General features: G+C 35.3%; 2 protein-coding genes and 1 long non-coding RNA gene across 5 annotated transcripts; 1 reads left to right on the forward strand and 2 right to left on the reverse strand.

The window, feature by feature from the left end:
• The first annotated feature begins 288 nt into the window (after nucleotides 1-288).
• On the forward strand, nucleotides 289-6822 carry LOC115954623 (syntaxin-132-like). Of its 2 annotated transcripts, none has more exons than XM_031072535.1 (13): nucleotides 289-414; nucleotides 1100-1213; nucleotides 1519-1575; nucleotides 2191-2239; nucleotides 2693-2781; nucleotides 2872-2945; nucleotides 3044-3086; nucleotides 3161-3221; nucleotides 3375-3400; nucleotides 3486-3563; nucleotides 4494-4574; nucleotides 4652-4717; nucleotides 6461-6822. In XM_031072535.1, the coding sequence occupies exons 1-13, from the start codon at nucleotides 397-399 to the stop codon at nucleotides 6626-6628; spliced, it is 924 nt and encodes a 307-aa protein (XP_030928395.1). In that variant the 5' UTR covers nucleotides 289-396; the 3' UTR covers nucleotides 6629-6822. The 2 variants fall into 2 exon arrangements, with proteins under 2 accessions (XP_030928395.1, XP_030928394.1); XM_031072534.1 differs by lacking the exon at nucleotides 6461-6822 and adding an exon at nucleotides 4825-5283.
• Nucleotides 6823-7504: 682 nt separating this feature from the next.
• On the reverse strand, nucleotides 7505-10482 carry LOC115958512. Its single transcript, XR_004084549.1, has 2 exons — nucleotides 10311-10482; nucleotides 7505-7901 (listed from the first exon to the last, which is right to left on the reverse strand). It is a non-coding gene; the product is annotated as an uncharacterized LOC115958512 (long non-coding RNA).
• Nucleotides 10483-12033: 1551 nt separating this feature from the next.
• On the reverse strand, nucleotides 12034-17394 carry LOC115957859 (isocitrate lyase-like). Of its 2 annotated transcripts, XM_031076198.1 has the most exons (4): nucleotides 17163-17394; nucleotides 16338-16372; nucleotides 12433-14038; nucleotides 12034-12340 (listed from the first exon to the last, which is right to left on the reverse strand). In XM_031076198.1, the coding sequence occupies exons 3-4, from the start codon at nucleotides 14033-14035 to the stop codon at nucleotides 12246-12248; spliced, it is 1698 nt and encodes a 565-aa protein (XP_030932058.1). In that variant the 5' UTR covers nucleotides 14036-14038; nucleotides 16338-16372; nucleotides 17163-17394; the 3' UTR covers nucleotides 12034-12245. The 2 variants fall into 2 exon arrangements, with proteins under 2 accessions (XP_030932058.1, XP_030932056.1); XM_031076196.1 differs by lacking the exon at nucleotides 16338-16372.
• Nucleotides 17395-21573: the final 4179 nt, after the last annotated feature.

Consider the following 21573-nt stretch of genomic DNA (forward strand, 5'->3'; position numbering starts at 1 on the left):
GATTGCCACGACTGTTGAAGATCTGGCGTGCCTTGATGGCCTGGCCTGGATTGTGATAGAGGTAGAGAGAAGAGCAGGCAGAGTTCACGGTTTTTTAAAGAGTAGGTTTTTTTAGAATAGTCGGGTTATTTTTCTTTAAAAAAAATTAAACTTAAATAAATAAAATAAAAAGAATTTAAAAAAAAAAATAGTGACGTGGAAAATTGTGGGAGCTTCAAAAGCTTCGGTTTTATATATATATATATATATAGATTATAGTATTATTAAGTTAAACAATTTCTTAAAAAAAAAAAAAAAAAAGTTAACACAAAGCTCCTATGCTCCTTGTCTTTCCTGTTCGTTGAAAATTTTCTTGCTCTCTCTCTCTCCTCTAACTCTGAATCTGTGATTTTCAAGATGAACGACCTTCTTACGGTACTTGTGTTTCTCACTTCTTTTCAACTTTTGTCATTTATGTGTGTATATGTGATTGTTTTGTATACTAGTGGATTGAAATCACTGTCTTTATGTTAACCAATCCTTTTCAATGACTGGGATATTAAAAGTGATGATTTTGCTATTTGGGTTGGTTTTTTCTGCTCTGTGTACGACTGCAAGATTGGTGTTGTCTATGTTGGATTTGACACTCTGTTTTATGATGATGAATTTATAGTCTAAGATGCCTTTATCTGTGAGTTCCATGTAAAATTGAGCCTTTTAGGGAATACCCACTTGGGATTTAAGAATTATTTACAATTAGATGGCTTATATATCTACACCACTTTGGGTTTATGTGGTTTTCTTCATTGATAAAATTCTCTAACTTGAATTGGCAACCAAACTGAGCTAATGGCACTAATCAAAAAAAAATTTATGTATGTGAGTAATTTATTTGACTATCATAGCACCATTATCTAAGACTTCAGAAACTTATTCTCTTGAAAAGTTTAGAGATTGAATTGAATTGGATGGGAGAGAAGAGACTGCTTAATTTTGAAACTTTTGAGTTTTTTCGTTTGGGTAATTTAATTGTTGATTCAGAGTTAAATATGCAGAGCTTTTTTCTTTCAGGTCAAATGTTAAAGAATTTTCATTTTTGCATGCTTTTGTTGTGGTTTAGGATTCATTTGTTAGTGATGCCAAAGGTCAGCCTTCCAGAGAAAATGATATCGAAATGGGAATGCGTGTTCCTGGGAGCAATCCTGATTTGGGAATGGGAGCTTTCAATAAGCAGGTATGTCCTATCTATGATGATCTATTTCCTTTTGCAAAGCTTAGATGAGAAATGGAAATCCATCACATTTGATAATGTTGAATTTGATTTGATTTTTAGTGAACATTTTTTAATAGTTTACATTAGTCAGGCAGGGCAAGAGAAATCAAATTTGCATGTGATTCTCTTTCTACTTCTATTATTTTCCAGCAGGGAAAAAAAAATCTAGCACTGTTATCTTCAATTAGATTTTGCTTTCTAACAAGTTACTCCCCCCCTCCCCAACACCCCCCCCCCCTCCTTTTCTTGCTGTTCTTTGTTATTAGATACAAGAGACTGAGAAACAGGTGGAGAAGCTCTCCGGGTTTCTTAAACAACTGAAGGTATGTTGATTCTCTCCCAGGGTAAAATTCTATTTGGGTTTTCTATTGAGAAGTATATAAGCAATGTTTCTGAAAATGAGATCTGATTCATGTAAAATTTCATTGCCTTTTAGTTAGTAAATGTGTTGCATGTGCTGTGGTGTGAAACCTTTTGGTTTTGGTTTTCTAAATCTTTCATTTTGGTCTAGCACTAGAGTTCACACGTGATGAATTCTATAGTTTTATTACTTGATCTCTATGGCTCCTAATAGGAATAGTAGTAGCACCTAATATTTGTCATCCAGAGCAAAGGTTAAGCTGGAAAGCCTTTCCGGTAGGCATCAAGTTCAGTTCTTCAACTTCTAGTAAAGCCGCCCTGCTCATGATATAATTAGGAGAACTGTAACAGGATTAAGAAGGACAAGATAAATGTCAGAAACAATTTTGGAAATTTGATTAAAAACTCTAGATGATTTTGTAATTATTTCAAATTTTGTTGGATCAGATACTGATCCTAGTGACTGGCCTTCTACCTGGATGGCCAACAGGATGGTTTCTGTTCCAAATGGCACAATGGTTTAACTAGAGAATCTCTTAGATAGTACTTTAAAAACAGAATGTGAAACTTTTGTACAGGATGCTAATGAGGAATCGAAGGCTGTTACAAAAGCATCTGCCATGAAAGGTAACAATATTTCCTATATTCCTTACAATTGAAAGGCTTGTATTTGGAACAAAATGTCACCTTATTATCATTTTATCAAAAGCTGGCTATGAGTAAGTTGCATGGCTAAGTTTGAACCAACATAGGCAGGTAGTTGATAATGTTCATTCAATATTGGCCAAAGCACAGATTGATATTTTGAAAGCCTGAACTGTGGCACAAAGAAATAAAGCATTGGCAGAAAATTGGCAAGAAGATTTTGTTAGAATCCATGCCTTCAGGGTCCCCTGTGGATTTGTTTTACAAAATCTTGTCTATGCCAACTGACTTAGCCAATTGATTTTAACTTGTGGAAAACTCTTAATAACTTCTACAAGATGCATTAAGTTTACCAGTTTTGAGTATCTAATTCATCTTTGAGCTTGTTTTGTAGAATTATACTCATAACAACACTTACTGTTAAACTATATTCAGCTATTAAAAAGCGGATGGAGAAAGATATTGATGAAGTGGGAAAGATTGCACGAAATGTGAAAGGAAAACTAGAAGCCATTAGCAAAGATGTAATACCTTGATCAATAGTGTCTAAATCTGCTAGTTTCTTCTGAGGGTCATTACCCTCTTTAAGGTTACTGACTCTTCATTATTTCCAGAACGTTTCCAATCGACAAAAGCCTGGATGTGAAAAGGGAACCGGTGTAGACAGAGCAAGGATGAATATGACAAAGTCCGGCACGAGTGCAAATATTTAACTCTTAGAGTGCTTCTGAATTCCTTTCTTTAGATAATCTAGCAAATTAACTTAAAATTAATTTTGAATGACAGTGCCTTGATGAAGAAGTTCAAGGAGCTAATGACAGAGTTCCAGGCATGACTACATCTTATGATTGTTAATGTTGATTTTAGTTTCCACTGTCTTCTCATTTGTATGGTACATTTCAGACCCTTAGGCAGAGGATCCAAGATGAATATCGCGAGGTTGTGGAGAGAAGAGTCATGACAGGTTAGAAAACTTCTGCCTGCAATATGAAAGATGCAAAGTGACAAAATTATGAGTTACATGTTAAAGTAATGGTGTTATAGTACTATCATTGCTTTTTTGAGTTGGTGATAATGTTTTTATACGTTTTTGTGCTTGTATGATTTGATTGAGCAGTCACAGGAACCAGACCAGATGATGAGGTGAGCCTGAATCCTTCTATTGTGCTTTGAGGATTGATAAATTTGGATATTATTTTAATTGGTCAAATTGTAATGACTTTTGTAGACAATTGACCACCTGATAGAAACTGGAAATAGTGAGCAAATCTTTCAGAAGGCAATGCAAGAAGCAGGACGAGGACAGGTGTGCTCTTTTTGATATCTAACATGAAATATATTGAATAGATTTCCTTCTGTTTTCCACTTTAGTTATAGCCCACGACTGATAATTATTTTTGGAGGCATCTTACATTGTCATTGCTTCTTTTACTGAACTTTAAAATCATAAACACAAGAAATGACATTGATTATTTAACAAGCACATCCTGGAATGGGTTTGTTGTATTTTGTGTTTTAAATAAGATCATAAATAATGCCAATGTTTACTTATCAAAAAAACTGCCAGTGTTTAAGTTATGTTGAGGTCAGTTTGCCATATGAAAAGGTAGAATATTCAAGTGCATGACTTGGAATTCGTGATGGAGCAATGGGAAGCATGTTTCTTGTTGAACTCCATTTTGCTAGTAATCAATGATAGAATGAACAGAGTGTTGGAATAGTATTTGGCTAACATGGCAATCTAACTACAGAGTTTATTGCCATGTTCTGATCTAGGTTACTAATAATTTCCCATCAAATGGATTATTTAGGTCCGCAGTTAAATAATCCTGCCTCCTTCGACCAGTCTGATTATATACCTACTGATGAAAACTTTAATATTTGTTTGAATTTGTATCTTAATCACTTCATCATGCTAATAATATCTCAGTGGATAGAACAGAAACTTGTCTTGAAAAAAGAGATTTGGATGAATGACCCTTCCCCTGCGTCCCCAAAACCCACCACCCACCCAAAGAGTGTTTACGTGAATTGCCCAGGCCTGCAAGTTGCATATTGAGGACTGGACAAGCTTACTTATATATTTGCAGCTTAATTCCGGTTATAAGGAGAATTTTCCCACAACCTTCTTGACTACATTATAGCTTTATTATGCTTAAAGGGCACAAGGAGAAGAAACAAAAGACAAAAGGGGGTTAAAAAGGCCCATTAATTATTTTTTGGGCCATGGTTGCAGGTGCTAAACACCGTTGAAGAAATTCAGGAGAGACATGATGTTGTAAAAGAAATTGAGAAAAAGCTGCTTGACTTGCATCAGGTATATCTACAGTTGAAGTATATATAATACACTACGTGAAATCAGATTTCTAATACAATGTCAAAATAATTTGTCAGATTTACCTTGATATGGCGGTCTTAGTCGAGGCTCAAGGAGAGATATTAGATAACATCGAAAATCAGGTTTGTTTCTGCTTCTACATCATCAAGCATGTGGGTCTGTGCATGTATATGTATAATCGAAGAATATGTATTGCTTGGTATTGGGTGTTAATGGGAACCTTGTCCAGGTTACAACTGCAGTCGATCATGTCCAAAGAGGGACAACTGTACTTCAAAATGCAAAGAAACTCCAGAAGAACTCCAGAAAATGGATGTGCATTGCCATTATTATTCTCTTAGTAATAGTTGCCGTTATAGTTGTCGGTGTCATCCAACCTTGGAAGAGTAGCAACGGTGCTTGAGTCTACCCCGTTTTGTTTCTTGTCCATGTAATATAGTAGAGTTGGTTTCCGAACTTGTCCATGATTTTACTCTGCCTGTGTCAGCAGCGCCTCTTACATCTTTGTTGTGTCTTTTATTAATTTGTTTATTTGTTTATTTTTTGAAGTTGGTTTGATGTTGGTGGTGTGCTTTGTGGACGAAGGATTTGGTACTCCTCTAAATACAGTTTTCATAAATAGGAAGTTTGATTTGGCCTTTGCTGGCGACATGTTATTTTTCAATGATTATATCTTCTTCTTCTTTCTTGTGTGCGTGTGTTTTTGTTTCTTGTTTTCTACAAGAGGGTGAAACCAAGATAATGTTATCCCCCAAAATTTTTAACTGACTAATCTATATTTTAAAAAAATCCATCTGAGATTTACTTGTCTTGGTATCTTTCGTTTTTCTTGAGCTCTCTTGCATCTACTGCCTTGCTAAAATCAGGTGCTACGGAAAAATAAAATTACCAAAAATAAATAAATAAAAAGGAGAAGAGAGAGAGAGAGAGAGGTGTTGCTTTTAAATACTTTGAATATTACCAGTCTGGCAAGAAGGGGTTGTCATCACCTACTAGGTTTTGTTATTTTGAATGAACCCTTGATGTTCAACTAGTCTTTGGTTTTTGATGTATCATACTAGTACTGCACTTCTGAGTATAAATATTATCATAATTATACAAATCACAATAGTCTTACTGTTCCAAGTACCCAAATATACATGGTTTTTAGCAGACTTATACTGCACTCCTGTTGTTTCAACATCTCTGTTTAACTTTTCTATATTTACCTAGAAGATTGATATTACCATCATTATTATACACATCACAATGGTCTTGTTACTAGTATTAAAATATTTTTTTTCTCAACTTGTAGTTTTTATGTAAATTGTTGCAGACTCTAATTTGCCATGCTTAAAATTTATAGTCATTGTGTCAGTATTTAACCTTAATACAAAATACTGATCCCAAATAAAAGAAGGAAAGAAAACGTAAGAGGCTTGGTTTTCTCTTTCATTTCCCTAAGATTATTTCATTTTGAGAACTGAACACAGCGAAGAAAGATAGTTAAAATAAAAACCTTTTCATTTTTTCTTGGGTAAGTGAAACAAAAACTTGTCTCATAATGCAGTAATGCGCCATTTTTTTGTTGCCCTCACATATGGAGACGCAACCCAGCCCGCAAGAGAACAGGGTCATAGGGTAATGGTCACAAATCATGGCAAATCTGCAAAAGTTTTGACCAAAAAGATTCCACTAAACGAGACCATAACTTTAAGACGTTCATGAACTTCTCATTTCTGATCATTGCATGGCGTATTGGGTGACATTGTTCACTTAGTGCTTAAGACGGTACTTAATGCGTTGTCCTGCTATTATAATGCCATGTTCCTCCCATTTTGGGTTATAGTAATGCTTTCTACTATTATTTGAATCGTTGGATACAGGTGACTAATGCAGTGGACCATGTAAAGTCGGGTACAGATGCTCTCCAAGCTGCAAAGACTTTGCAAAGGAAGTCTAGAAAGTGCATGATGTTCGCCATTATATTGCTCCTGGTTATTGCAATCATCATCGTGCTCTCTATTCTTAAACCATGGAACAAAGGAAAGTGAACTTGTATCTGCTCGCTCTTTCTTACCAACTTCCCCGTATATACACGATTATACATACAGAAACCAATAAGATTACAACCATTACATTGTGTAATGGTTTCTTTCTTTCCTTTTCAATTTAATTGCATCTCTGTATACCAGTTCTTTTGACATTACATATACACAAATAATGGAAGAATTTTTTATTTTGCTTATTTCTCTCTGTGCTTCCTTTTTGGTTGGGGGGAGGGGTTGTGACAAAGACATAAAGAAATCTAGCATTTTTGCAAGCCTCTCCAGGCTCACCATCCATATTTTTTTTCTTTGCTTTGGGTGAGTTAAACAATTCAAAAACCATATATTCAACTATTGATTTCAGGCAAATTTAGGAAAGAATATCAACTGCTAAAGAACTCAAGTCAGGTTTGATGGACGGCACCCTCTTGAGGTAAGTTTCAATTTTTCTTCCCCTAACCGCTAGTAAATTAGCATAAAAAATGAAAAATGATTATACAAAAACTCCACATACACAAGGAAAGGAAAAGAAAAGAAGGGGGTGGGGGGACTGCAAGAAAAACAGCTCCTTTTACAGTGTAATCCAGGGTTAGCTGTGGCATGAGTCTATATCTTAATCAGTAGACTTAGAGCATTACAAAACAAACAAAACTGGTATCTGAAACTCTGTCAAATCAACCAATTGATGCAGGGCAACCACAGAACTCTGGGGTTAAAATTGATAGATTTTTTGTTGTTGTTAGTTAGTTAGTTAGTTATAGACATATCCAGTGGGTTTTAAGTTCATGACTGTCCCCTCTACCTATTCTTGTGAGATGAGGAAATGCAATTTGAACTAGAGCTCATTGAGAAATTGAAGCAAAATTAGGGCAACAGAAAGCATTGACAAAACTTCTGAAATTCTACTTTGTTATATCAATAGTAGAGGGAATTAATCCTAAAAATTAAATCTGAAGGGAAAAAAACTACTCCTGGAAACATGAACTCATGGAAAATCTTGCAAGACTGAACATTCTCTCTGAAGCATGTCCAGCAAGCTCACAATGTTCTAGCTTTCACCACCTCTCCATGTTATCTAGTTGCATCAGTTCTTCAACTATAATCTCTCCATCCAATCTAATTGTCCTCCATCTTTGAGATCTTTTTTATGTAAAAGTTCTCCTCAATATCTTATAATTTACTTTATCCAAGAGTTCAATGAAGTGAATAAACTATCCAGAAAGTGTCGAGACTTTCTACACTTTCTATCTACGTCTGAATCGTCTTCCATCTTCTTTCCCTAACCATCAACAAAGTTCTTAGTCCTGGCCTTCCTTCAATTTACTTAATACTTGTACAAGGACATAACAACAATCAAGGGCACAATCTCAGCTTTGTTCAATGGCCTTACGTACACAAAGATGTTAAATACATCAATCTACAGAGTACTAAATAGATGAAGCATACTGATATATTGCCAAAAATCTATGACTTTCTTTTCTAATTTCTATTCTAGAATGGAATGTTCTTACAACTTCTTCCGAGATTCTCAGAACCATTCTCATTTGATAATGTGTTTTACAGATGAATTTAATTCAAATAATTTTTTAAACCCATGAACACCTAAAAGGACTTAAAATCAATACATACATACATACACAGACAGATTAGTGTGCATTGAAGTATACAATGAAAAAGAGATGAGAAAGTAAATTCCTCTATATCTTTTTTTTCCAGTGAGTGCATATATATATATATATATATATCTCTTGAGTGAATCCTGTGAACCAAAATCACCTCAGTTGTAAAAAGTTCAAGGCAATCAAAAGCACCTTGGGCTGCCTGGCTGAGCATTGAGCTGTGTCCATGTCTACTTTTGCATGATAGCTCTTAATGGTGGAAATCCAACCACAGTAAAAGCTTAATACTAGCACAAATGCAGTAAGATATTACTTAGCAGAGTCAATAGATAATGGGTTAATAAAAGGCATTGCGTGTGGGTATATGAGTTCGTAGTCATTACGTATAAAGCACACTTATGTGTGTGTGCGTGTGCGTGTGCTCGTGTGTGTGTGTGTGAGAGAGAGAGAGAGAGAGAGAGAGAGAGAGCCATAAACTGGACAGTTGCAGATACAGCAAATGGTCAGTGTTTTATAAACATGATTTAAAATGGCAAGTTCCTGGTAGAATATAAGGAAAACACAGCAAAAAACTGGAACTAAGAGCATAAAACAAATTACAAATTTAATAGCATCACACTGGAATTCGCAAACTTTCATATCCTGTTTTCAAATCAGTTCATTTGTCCTTGAGAATACCACTTCATTACTACAAAGGAAATTTGTTCCAACTGAGACCAAGGAAGTCAAACACAATGTAAGCACAAGATTCCGTGTGTGCACTGCTAATATCACAAATTCATTTAGTGGTTGTCCTACATGCTATGAACAAAAAATTCTAGTTTTACAAATTCATTCAGTGGCTCTCCTACATGCTAAAAACAATTGAAAATGCATTTGACATATCTACCATCATTTATACACACAAAAGATGTGCCAGACAAAGGTAGAGGACAATGCATTTTATACCCTACCGTTCAAGATCCTAAAATGTGATGATTAGATCACAAGGAGACCATTCTGACAACCAACAATGATTTTCCAACAATTTATCTTCTCAATCAAATGAAAAATGGGATTTCGCTCACTATCTAGATTAAACTAGCGAGCAGTCACTGCAACTTTATTTCCTCATTGCACGATAAAAACCCAGATTCGTAAATAAGAGACTGAAACAACGAGCCAACGACCTGAATATAGGGTTTATTTATGGATAGTGAAACCTACCAAAGAACTAAATGATATGCAAAGGATTTATTTGTATTTTTTGATGAGTATATATAAAGGATTTCCTGTCTCCCCAGATCTAAGCATTATAGATTGAAGGAATGAAAGGAAGGTTGTTGTCCCCCGCCCTAAACTGAACAAATTCCAAATTGCTATCTACAATAAGAAAATTTTAAATTTTGGAATCCAATAGTTATCGAGTGGATTCATTCCGCCCTTTACTTACAGGTAGGACAAGATTGACCCTCCATCAACCATCACTGATAAATTAAATCACAATGTGTGGAACTTTTATCTCGAAATGAGAAGTACACTACATATTAGAGACAAAATCCAAACCGCGTATTATGATACTATAACAAGCAACCATTTATGCGAAAATCATGGACTAATGGGACAGGAAGAATTGAATCTTAAAACGAAAAATTGTTTATATTTGTTCAAATCAATAGATGGATTTTTAAGCGTTACGAAATATGTAGATTTGAAATGATTTTTAAGTGTAAAATATACATAAAATTTGTGTTTTTTGTTGGAGCAAAATCCTCAAAACTCAAAATCCATCATCCTTTGTTAAAATTTATATCAAGTGAATCTCTTGAATTTGATCCTCAAATCCAAATGCAAATCTAACAAATACAACTGATTAGTAAATGTTCAGGTGAGTTTATCATTCTCTTTTATTAAATCTAAAGTATAATTAGTCAAATCTAACAAATTATAATATTGAATAATTGAACGAAGACCGAGAACTATATAACCTTTAAAAAAATAAAAAAGTACCAAAATACTGAATTGCAAAAAAGAGATTTGAAAATTACAAGAAGAAAACTGTAAAGTCAAAAAGGTTGAAGATTCATTACCTGCTGCTAACGCGTTGACAATTTGTAGAAAAACCTAACCTCTGAATCGTCTTGTAGAGAGAGGGAGAGAGAGAGAGAGAAAGCGATACTGGATCTTTAGTCGCACCGCAAAAGCCAATCAGACAGAGAGAGAGACAGAGAAGAGGCCTGCCTATTAAAACGCTACACAGGAAAGCCTTGTATAAACTAGCCGTATTTATTAATGGATCGTGATAAAATGTATTTTTAGGGGTTTTTATTTTTTATTTTTTGGGAATAATAGTTAATTCATTTTTTTTCCTATAGGAAATTTTTAAAGATAGTTTCTAAAAATAGTTAATTATTATTTTTAAATAGTTTTTAAAAATGTTGAGTCCATGTAATAATAATAAGTAATCGTCACAACTACAAATCTATAACTTAGGATAGTTGTGGAAAATTTTGTGATATTAAAATTTTCAAAGAGGTTCAAAGGTAACTTTTAAATTTTCATCAATTTTCTCCATCATGGAGATTCGCTCCATTTTACTTATGGTCATTTGGTAAAAGACATTTTGTATTATGTTAATTTTTTTCATCGTTCAGCCTTCTTTCATGTTATAGGTATGCGAATGCTTTTACGCATATCTTAGATAAGAAAGTTAGGCTTTTTTTTTTTTTTTAATTTTTTATTTTAGTTTGGATAGACTTTGAATGACTAGTTGAATAAATTTATGTTGAGTTGATTATATAAAAATAATAATAATAATAATAACAAATTGCATCTATATTCATATCCATGATTCTCATCATTTGATGGTTCACATTAAATATTATAAATCAAAATGTATTTGGGACCACATTATTAAAATTTTAATATGATTTTACACTCAATATACTGTCAAATCCAATAAATAAAATTTTATAGGTTTCAAAAAGAAAATAAAATAAAATTTTATAAAAGTAAATTAAAAATATGAAGGAAGTGATATCAAAAGTCAATATTATTTTAATGAGGGTCAAAATTTCGTTAAGGATACTAATTCATCATTATTTGAATCTCTCATTGTCATTTTGTCTTCTTTGTTCATCTTTTTTTTGGGTGTGTTTTTCGTTTAATGTGGGAATATCCTTGACCAGAGTTATTTTTAGGAAAAATAATTTTAAAGGTCCAAAGGGGTGAACAAAGGAAAAGTGTATAAGTTAGTAGAATTGATGATCTCTCTTCATCCCATTTTTCATTGTTCATTTATGGCCAAACATGTAGCTTCATGTATTCAAAATCAAATCAACTTAAAATTTTGAGAATCTATCATAGAACTGAAGACGGGGTTAATATCATTTGAAAACATGGAAATTAGCTTAAGGCTCAAATGAAGAAAATATGGACCTAGGGCCTCTAGAATAGTACATGGATGTGGCTAACGGGCTAAGTTCTCTAAAAGAAAGAAAGATAGGGCTAAACCCCAAAGAAAGAACAAGATGGACCTTAGGGTCCTATAAAGAACGAGAAGGGCTTAGGCTTAGGCATTAGTTAGCACTCACAAATATTGAGAGATACTGGACTTTGCCTCTTTCAATGTTTTAAGAACGAACTTCCCGTTGCCTTCCACTCTAGATCAAACTCAGAATCCAACTTCAATACAGAAAATTGATTCCATGCAATCATCGAGAGACATCCACAAAATATGAGAAAGAAATTGAAATGCATAATAATGATAGTATTTCAAACATATATATATATATATATATATATGGAATTAAACCAAATTACAGAAATTTCACCCCAGACAACTGCTTTGAGCTAAAACAAGAAAAAATAAGCATCATGCTGCCCAAAATTTCCCAGAATGAACCAACTGCCTATATGAAATTATTGCAACACATTATTCTTATGAGTTCGAATATATATAAAATTTGGAACTGGGAAATAATCCCAGCTCCCAGACCAAACTCAACATATATAAGGTAGCTCTTTTACATTCTTGCATTGGCAACCACAAGAGGTCCATCAACCGTGTCCACAGCACCTGGCCCAGTCCATGTTTCTTTGAATTGCTCCTCAGTCACACCTGGAAAAAGATGAAAAATAAAAAGAAACATTAGCAATGTGCTTTCATATTTTACTCAGGTTCATTTACATGGAAGGAATTTAGATACTTGCCTTTGCCCATTGCAGCAGTTGAAGAAATGCCTCCCTGGACAGTCTTGAGGTACTTATCATAGTAGTTTGCACCAGACCATTTTTGATGAGCAAGTGTGTCAACCCCATTGTTCCTCTCCTCCCTCTGGATCCTCTCTACATAAGCCAACATTCCCCTCCTTGCATAATCCCTTGCAAAGGTGTCAGTCACAAGAGCATCGGCATGGAAACCGGCCAGAGTTATAAACTGCCAACAGTAGCCCAACTTGGCAATCATAGGAATGAACTCCTTCATTTGTTCATTGGTCATTCCCGATGCATCCCAATTGAAAGAAGGTGAAAGATTATAAGCCAGCATGATCTCCGGGTGCTTGGATTTCACCCCCTCAGCAAACTCGGTGCATTCTACCAAGTCAGGACTTGCAGTCTCCATCCAAAGAATATCAGCATGTGGAGCAAAAGCCCAGCCACGGACAACAGCTGCCATCACAGACCCTTTGAACCTGTAATAGCCTTCTCTGGTTCTAGGCAAGTCCCAGTCCCAGAACAGGTTGTTGAGCCCCAGTCTCTCAGCAACCTCGCGCGCTTGCTCATTTGAGAGACATTTATCATAACTAGAATAATTCGTCCACTCATTTACTCTTCTTATCTTCTCAGTCTCCCCAATGTTCATATTCTTAATGGCATCCACAACACAATCAGAGAATGTCTTCAACTGTGCCATTGATATCCATTGGTCTTCAAGAGATTGAAGTTCAACTCCTGTTTTACCAGCAGCCATTGCTTCTGCCAAAAGAGTAGCCAAACTTTTCCCCTTAAGGTTTGGATTTGTCACACCCAAAATGAACTGATGATCTCTTGGGTCAATATTAGTTTGGATCAAATTATTAGCCGCGACTGCATCAGTCCTAGCCACCAAAATTGTCTCAACCCCCATGACATCAAATTGCAACCTTGCAGCCACTAGCCTATTGATGTGTTCACTAGTGGCAACAAGTACTTTTCCAGCCATGTGGCCACATTTTTTGGTCACTGAGGACTGGTCTTCAATGTGAACTCCAGCTGCCCCACGTTCCACAAAAAGCTTACAAAGCTTAACAGTTGCTGTGTAGGCACCAAATCCAGTATCCCCATCAGCTATGATTGGTTTCAAGTAATCAATATAAGGAGTTCGAGCTCTCTCTTCTCTGCTCATACTCATTCTTGCTTCTCTTTGCTTTCTATCATGGTATTGTTGGGCAAAAAATAAATGTTCCACTTTGTTTGGGACAGTGTCATAGGGGTAGTCAGCAAGGTCTGGACCAGGTTCATTGGTGGAGGTGTGGGTGGATGAGCACTGCCAACCAGAGACATATACGGTGTCCAAGTGCTTGGCCATCATGGTCACCTGGACTGGATCAAGTGCACCAAAAGTCCTAGAGGCTGTGCCATTGGCTTGGTGGCTCTTGAGAGTTCTCCATAGCTTTTTCGCCATTTCATTCGAGCCGTAGCTTTGTCTGAGGTTTCCTCGTAGTGACACAACATCTCTAGCCGAATATGGACGCCTGGTTAGCTTGAACCTCTCGGTGTTCCACCATGCTTGCACCTCTGCAATTTCAGCTTCAAACCTTCCTTCTTCCTCCATTATCTGTTTACAAAATTAAGGAGACTTATAAGTAATAGTCTCGAACTCATCTCACAATAATGTGATTACATTATAATATATATATATAATATATTTTATCTAATTAAGTAAAGAAGTCTATATCTTGATTGTTTTGTATACATAAATTTTTTTGGCAAGGAAACATACAGCACTTTCTTTAAAAAAAAAAATCTTATTGCACTTTATTTTCAATTATTATATATGACATATGTTATAATAGAGTGAGATATGCATCAAAATACAACCGAATTAGAAAATGGAAAATGTATAATTTTTATTAGAACATGAAAATGAATTTTGATGATTTCATATGAAAGCTAACATTATTTTGCATTTTTGGAGAAGTTATTGAGCAATTTATTCAAACTTCGTTTCCATTTTATCACATAAGTACTATTAAACAATGTTATAACAATTTATATTTTGATAATCACTAAACTCATATATGAGAATCAAGTATTACAAAAAATTGTCTCTCCAAAACATATGTTGATTTCTATTTTTCCTTTCCATACAATTTAAAAAAATGTGAAAAACTAAGAAGCTAAATGTGTAGTTGATTTTAGTCAATCAATAAATAACATAAAAGGTGTAGGGGAAAGCAAACATATTCATGATATAATTGTTTATACATGTCCATATTTGTTTTTGTATATGTTAATACTCTTGTTTTTCTAAAATATTCATGTAGCAACTATATCTTGTTTGATCTCTCCCAAGTCTTCAGTTTTAGCCAACTCACAACATATAAACCAATGATCATGAAAAAAGAACCTAGCAAGATGAAGTCAAGCACAATTTCGTTTCTCAAAAAAAAAAAAAAAAAAAAAAGTCAAGGATAATTTCTAAATTTTTAAAATTTTAACAAATAGAAGATCAAGATTATAGAGAAATCGAAGAGAGAGATACAGAGAGAGAGGTACCTTTGATAGTAGATTTAAAAAAAAATATGTAGTGATAATTAAAAAAAACTACTATGCTTATTGGTTTTAAAAAAGATCAAAAGAAAACATATATAAATAAAAAAAATAAAAAATAAAAAATGTAGGGGAAGGGAAAAAAGGTATACACGATACAAAAGTGTTGTAGGAGGAAAGGTTAGGGAAGAGGAAGAGACATTAATATTGTATGTTTTGGTAATTGAAAAATGTATTTATAACTGGTAAGTTGTGTTGTGTGTGTGTGTGTGTAAACTCATCAAATCGAATGTGGTAACATAAGTACAAAGTTTGAATAGAGGACTTTTGGGGTACCATATAGGTTTATGAGAAATTTGAGACTTTTCATTTTTTTTTTTTGGGAAAACTTTTTAATGGAGAAAGTAATTTCCTTCATAAATGAGAATTTTATGGTTTTTTTCTTTTTACTTTTTCAATTAGATGAAAGAAAGGGTAAATTGTAAGTAGAAATTAATTATTTTAACTCTTGGTAGGTTCCAGTTAGCTCAACTGGTAAAATCTCTGATGGTTGTATAAGAGATTTGGGGTTCAATCCCTGTCTATATTAAAAACTGATTGGTGTATTGGTCTAATGATAAAGAGCTATCATTAGGAGCGGACGCCATAGGTTAAGAATATTTTTAAGTACAAAAGAAATGCCTAGTTGATTTTCTATCATATTTCTCATGTTATTTCTATCACATTTTTGTATATTTAATAAGTATGATGGATTGAAGTGCAACATATAATAGCCAAATTGAACTCAAAATAAGATTTTTTTTTTTTTTTTTTTCTCTTGAGAATTAGATAAGTTTATTTAGCCTAACTAAGGTAATATGATTTAATTCATGTTGGATATATATATATATATATATATATATATATATATATATATAATATCTATTGGTTAGCATGATTTGAATTAAGTTGCAAAATTTTCTAAGAATGAGATCACATCGAGGTATATGCTTCAATTGAAAGAATTTTTTAATTCTAAAGTAATGGACATTAATATTACCATAGAAAACATAAAGCAATATTGCATGTATGTCCATAGTCATGAAATGGATGCAATAGTTCAACATTGTAAGCGTCCCAAAGTTATTTCCTTAAAAATTATAAATTGTAAGATTTTTTTTTTGTGTAAGAAGATATATGGTATGAATTAGAGATTAGATCTTTATATATATATATATATATATATATATAACTTTAGTATGTCTGACTTCCTTAATGTAATTTACATCATAATTTGTCGAAAAATTAATGAAAATAACCATATAAAGCTAAGTTATAATCCCAAATACAAAGAAAAAGATGAACACCATACAATCCATACCTACCAATAAGAATATTTTGTTTCCTCTTCCAAGTTGTCCTAAGATGTTAGAAATTAGCATAGATTTAGATGAGATTAAAAGAAAACTAGCAAGAATTTATGCCGTATTTAATTTTAAAAATTTTACAAAACCATTCAAAAAATAAGATAAACAAATGCGATCATGTACTAAATCAATAAAACATATTCCAATTCTTTAGACACACAAAATTTTAATGGGTAAAATGCAATTATGTGTAAACATGAATACAAAGAAATAGACTATCAATTGAAAATTGAAAAAAAAAATGGTATTTATAACCCCGGAAAAGAAAATACAGTACAAACCTTTACATAGTAATATGTTGAAAATTTGATGAAAATAACTATATAAAGCTAAGTTATAATCCCAAATACGAAGAAAAATAGGAACACCATACAGTCCATACTTATCAATTATAATATTTTATTTCCTCTTCCAAGTTATCCTAAGAAGTTAAAAATTAGCATAGATTTAGATGAGATTAAAAAAAATTAGCAAGAATTTAAGTAGTGTTTAATTTAAAAAATTACAAAGCCATTCCAAAAATAAAATAAACAAATGGGAGGCAAATGATCATTTACTAAATCAATAAAACACATTCCAATTCTATAGACATAAACAATTTCAATGGGTAAAATATTATGTAAAGATAAATTGTAAACATGAATACAAAGAAATAGACTATCAATTGAAAATTGAAAAAAGAAACATGGTATTTACAACCCCAAGAAAAAAAAAATCTAGTACAAACCATAAAATTGCAATAGAAAAACAAAGAAGTTCAAGTGAAGAAAAAGAAAAACTGACCTCAAATGTACTTTCCAATTCTAGTTGTAATTTGGTGACTTTTGATGTGGAGAGAAAGAAATTCAAAATCTTTATATAAAAAAATTAAATCAGTGGGTATTAAATTCAAGGGGAGGCAATTGACTATTTTGATGGGGAGAAAAACTATTTGTTTGTTAAGGAGATGAAAATTGTGAGTGAGAGAGAGAGAAGGATTGATTGCTAAATTTAAAGCAATTTGGATTCGATGGGAAATTTATTAATAGTATAAACATTAACTATTTGTTTGATGGGAAGATGATGAGTTGAGAGAGAAAAAAAGGGATCCATTTAAGAAAATGAAAGTGTCGTGGTCTTATAGTCGATCCTATTTTGGTGTCTTAGTCTGATGATAAAGAGCTATCATCAGGAGCAGACGCCATAGGTTGAAACTCTCTAAAAAAAAAAAGTGTTTAAATAATAATTTTCAGTATTTAAACACTAAAATTGTGGACCCAAAAAAACAACGTGTTTGGTAAGGGTATTTTTTATTGGAATGTTTAAGTTATATTACTCATTTTAGGGTGTATAAATACTAAATTTAGAAAACTCTTCTTACCAATTTTCAATTTAAAAAAAAAAACGTTGTTTTTTTTTTTTTTTTTAGAGATCAAAAAAATGTTGTTCAATGACACTTTTGTAAATATGTTGAAAACCATGGGGCTCACTTGATTAGACAAAATCATGTGCTTGTCAGCTTTTTAAAAATAAAACTCACACATACCAAATACACAATTATGTTTTTTTACACACTAAAAATATATTATTTGAAATATGGTACCAAATACATTTTTTGTTCTATGAATACTGTGGGGGGTAAAAGACCAATAGGCCCACGTTGATGTCTACACTGGGCCAGGGGCCCAACCTAAGGAAAAATCCCTCCTCGGCCATGGGGAAAATCCTCCTTGGCATGGATATAGTCGAGGATGAGAGAGGCAACTTGCCATCGGTAGTAACACTCCATATCGTTCCACAGAGTAGGAAAAACACAAAAGTAGAAAAGGACAATGGAGAAAACGGAAGTGTCTAAGGGAAATGCTGTCATTATTGCATTCAGTATCTTGTGCCTGACACGGCCATACTTCTCTGTCCTTACAACCACTCCTAACAACTGGAGGGAAGGGCTGATGGGACAAGCACCTACCCTAGGGACCCCATTCAGAAAGAAGGAAACTATTATAAAAAGGGAGTAAAGAGAGACAGAATGGGCAGGGCTAAGACCCCCCCCCCCAACACACCAGAGGTACCAAAAAAAGCTCATTAGATCGTGCTGATGACCAATCCTCTCTAAAAAACTCAGTCCTAAAAACACCGTGATGACCGTTGTCCATACACTAAAACCTAACTCTTTGGCCCACTCTCTACAAATTCATTGTACATGGCTCACTAGTCACCACCACAATGGTCTTCCTGATGGACTCCTACTGGAAGGAGCTTGATCCCACCGTGATTAGTCGTCGCACTTGCTAATGCACAAGCTCTTTCCACAGACGACGCCAATTGTAGGGTCACGTTTTTCTAGCCAGGCCCAAGATGCATAGGACTTTAGACCAATGAGCCTTGTACAATGAATTTGTAGAGAGTGGACCAAAGAGCTAGGCTTTAGTGTATGGACAACGGTCATCACGGTGTTCTTCAAGGACCAAGTTTTTTAGAGAGAATTGGTCCTCGGCACGATCCGATGAGCTTTTTCTGGTACCTCTGGTGTGTTGGGGGGTATTAGCCCCGCCTATTCTGTCTCTCTTTACTCCCTTTTTATAGTATTTTCCTTCTTCCTGAATGGGGTCCCTAGGGTAGGTGCTTGTCCCATCAGCCTTTCCCTCTAGTTGTTAGGGGTGGTTGTAAGGACAAAGAAGTATGGCCGTGTCAGGCACAAGGCACTGAATGCAATAATGACAGCTTTTCCCTTAGACACTTCCCTTTTCTCCGTTTTCCTTTTCTAGTGTTGTGCTTTTCCTACTTTGTGGAACGATATGGAGTGTTACTACCGATGGCAGGTTACCTCTCTCATCCTCGGCTATATCCATGCCGAGGAGGATTTTCCCCATGGCCGAGGAGGGATTTTTCCTTGTGCTAGGCCCCTGGTCCAGTGTAGACATTAACGTGGGCCTATTGGTCTTTTACCCCCCACAATAACCCCTCAAAATCCTATTGTCCGGCTCCTCAGACGGAAAGGAGGCTTTTGGTGACGTCGAGCCTCTGTCACGACTTGCCAAGTCTTGCCCTCCATTAATGCTAGAGCCTCTTCATTTTCCTAAGATGCGTTCCTGACTATGAGACATTCTCTTAGTTTATCCAAGCAGCGTCCCTGTCGTTTCGGTACACAAGGCACGCTTAAATGAGGGTCTCTTCACGAGGAGACATAAATCCTGCAGCTAAAGACTACTTTGGAAATTGAGTGAGATTTATTTCACTTGTAATTCCTTCTTAGAGATTTGGGTGAATTGATTGCCACCAAGTTTGCCTCCTATATAAGACGCACATTGGGAGGTCACTCCCTTTTATTTGCATACCCTTGAGCTTTCAGGGTTCCTAACTCTCCAAAGGTTCCCAAAGTTCTCATTATGAGTGTGACTGAGATTTAGGGAGTAAAATGGTCATGGTTAGGGTGAGGGTAAAGGAACCATACCCTCTTCAAAAGCCTTGGGTATCTCCGAGATTCAGAATGGCCCAGTCAGGGCAAGGGAGACAAAGGCTAAAGATATCTCTTCCCCTCGATAGGACAAGAAAGGAGTCTCTTCTTCCTTCAGCCAAAATCCGAAGTAGGTGGAGGTCGCATTAGATTTTTGGTGTGACAGCACTGGAATTTTCATCCGGCACTGTGTACCACGCATGTGAGGGTTTGGGCTTCCCATTTCCGGTACCATCCATACTTGCTCATTTGCTGCTAGAGCAATACTTGCTCGATTGCTGTTAGAGCAAGTATGGAGATTTTGGTATCCTTGCCTCTTCTTCTCTTCCCCTGCCGGTCCCATCCAGACTTGCTTGGTTGCTGCTAAAGCAAGGTCATGGATCGGGCACCTCCGCTTCTTCTTCTCTTCCATCGCCGATGCCATCCGTACTTCCGCTATTGCGGTTGGAGCTAAATTGAGGATTCACCATTCCCGTGTGCCCCTTTTTTTTATAATTAGCTTCTGATATAGGCTTGTCTAAGCCCTTTTATGTATATTGTACTACTTTTTTATCTAATAAAAGATGATTTTATCTCATTTTATGTATCCTTTCTTTTCTGCAATAATTATTTTGGGAATGGATGTGCTGGTGTCTTTTCTTTCGAACAGTACTTAGGATCGATGCCCTTGTCAGTAAAGAGTTATCACTTTGAACTTATCAAAACTGATGGGCACAACAATGTCGACTTTAGGTAGGTTAACTATATAAGACTAACCGGGATAACAGCCGCATGTTCTATACTGCGAACGGGGTGACCGTCCAAGGATATGTAATCTAAAATAAACTGTCCTAAGGGGTCGACGAGTGCTAGGGTTCTTTTCCATGTTTCCGATAATATTCATAGCTTTAACTTGCTTTAAGCATCTGGTCCGAGGACCGAGGCATGACTGTACCTAGTCTAAAACACTTAGAAAGGTGTCATTATGTGTTAGTTTCCATAAAGCTGGAGGTCCGAGGACCACACAGGACCTCCATTCTGCCTAGGACTTAGGCCTTTCTTGAAGTATCTAGTTTCCCGTAGGTTTAATCGAGGACCTTGCAAGACCTTGGTTCTTTCTAGCACTTAGGCTTTTGGAGTGACTAGTTTCCCCATAGGTTTGAGTCTGAGAACCATGCAAGACCTTGGTTCTATCTAGTACTCAGGCTTTTAGAGTGACTAGTTTTCTCATAGGTTTGAGTCTGAGGACCATGCAAGACCTTAGTTCTGTCTAGCACTTAGGCTCTTGGAGTGACTAGTTTCCCCATAGGTTTGAGTCCGAGGACCATGCAAGACCTTGGTTCTGTCTAGCACTTAGGCTCTTGGAGTGACTATTAGCTTCTTTCTCCGGAGAGGATTTAGTGGACTGGACTACTAGGCCCGCGAGAATTAGCCACTTTTCAAGTGCACAAGGCACACATCTGAGTGGAAGCTGAGTTACGACAATGACAGTGTGTTTTAGGAAATAATGGGGAGGCTTTAGTGTAGCTTGTACCATCGCCACAACGGTCTTCCTAATGGACTCCTACTGGCAGGAGCTTGATCCAACCGTGATTAGCCGTTGCACTTGCTAACGCACAAGCTCTTCCCATAGATGGTGCCAATTATAGGGTCACGTTTTTTTGGCCAAGCCCAAGAGACATGGGACCTTAGACCAGTGAGCCCTATACAATGAATTTGTAGAGAGTGGGCCAAAGACCTAAGTTTTAGTATATGGACAACGGTCATCACGGTGTTCTT

This window comes from Quercus lobata, chromosome 8 (genome assembly GCF_001633185.2).
Source record: "Quercus lobata isolate SW786 chromosome 8, ValleyOak3.0 Primary Assembly, whole genome shotgun sequence".
Lineage (NCBI taxonomy): Eukaryota > Viridiplantae > Streptophyta > Magnoliopsida > Fagales > Fagaceae > Quercus > Quercus lobata.

Bases quoted from the DNA above. Each gene is read 5' to 3' on its own strand.
- LOC115954623 (XM_031072534.1), top strand. The intron at 2,240-2,692 runs GTAACAATATTT...AACTATATTCAG, and splicing joins AAAAGCATCTGCCATGAAAG to CTATTAAAAAGCGGATGGAG. The intron at 3,222-3,374 runs GTTAGAAAACTT...TTGATTGAGCAG, and splicing joins GGAGAGAAGAGTCATGACAG to TCACAGGAACCAGACCAGAT.
- LOC115957859 (XM_031076196.1), bottom strand. From the start codon at position 14,035: ATGGAGGAAGAAGGAAGGTTTGAAGCTGAAATTGCAGAGGTGCAAGCA. The intron at 12,341-12,432 runs GCAAGTATCTAA...ATCTTTTTCCAG, and splicing joins AACTGCTGCAATGGGCAAAG to GTGTGACTGAGGAGCAATTC.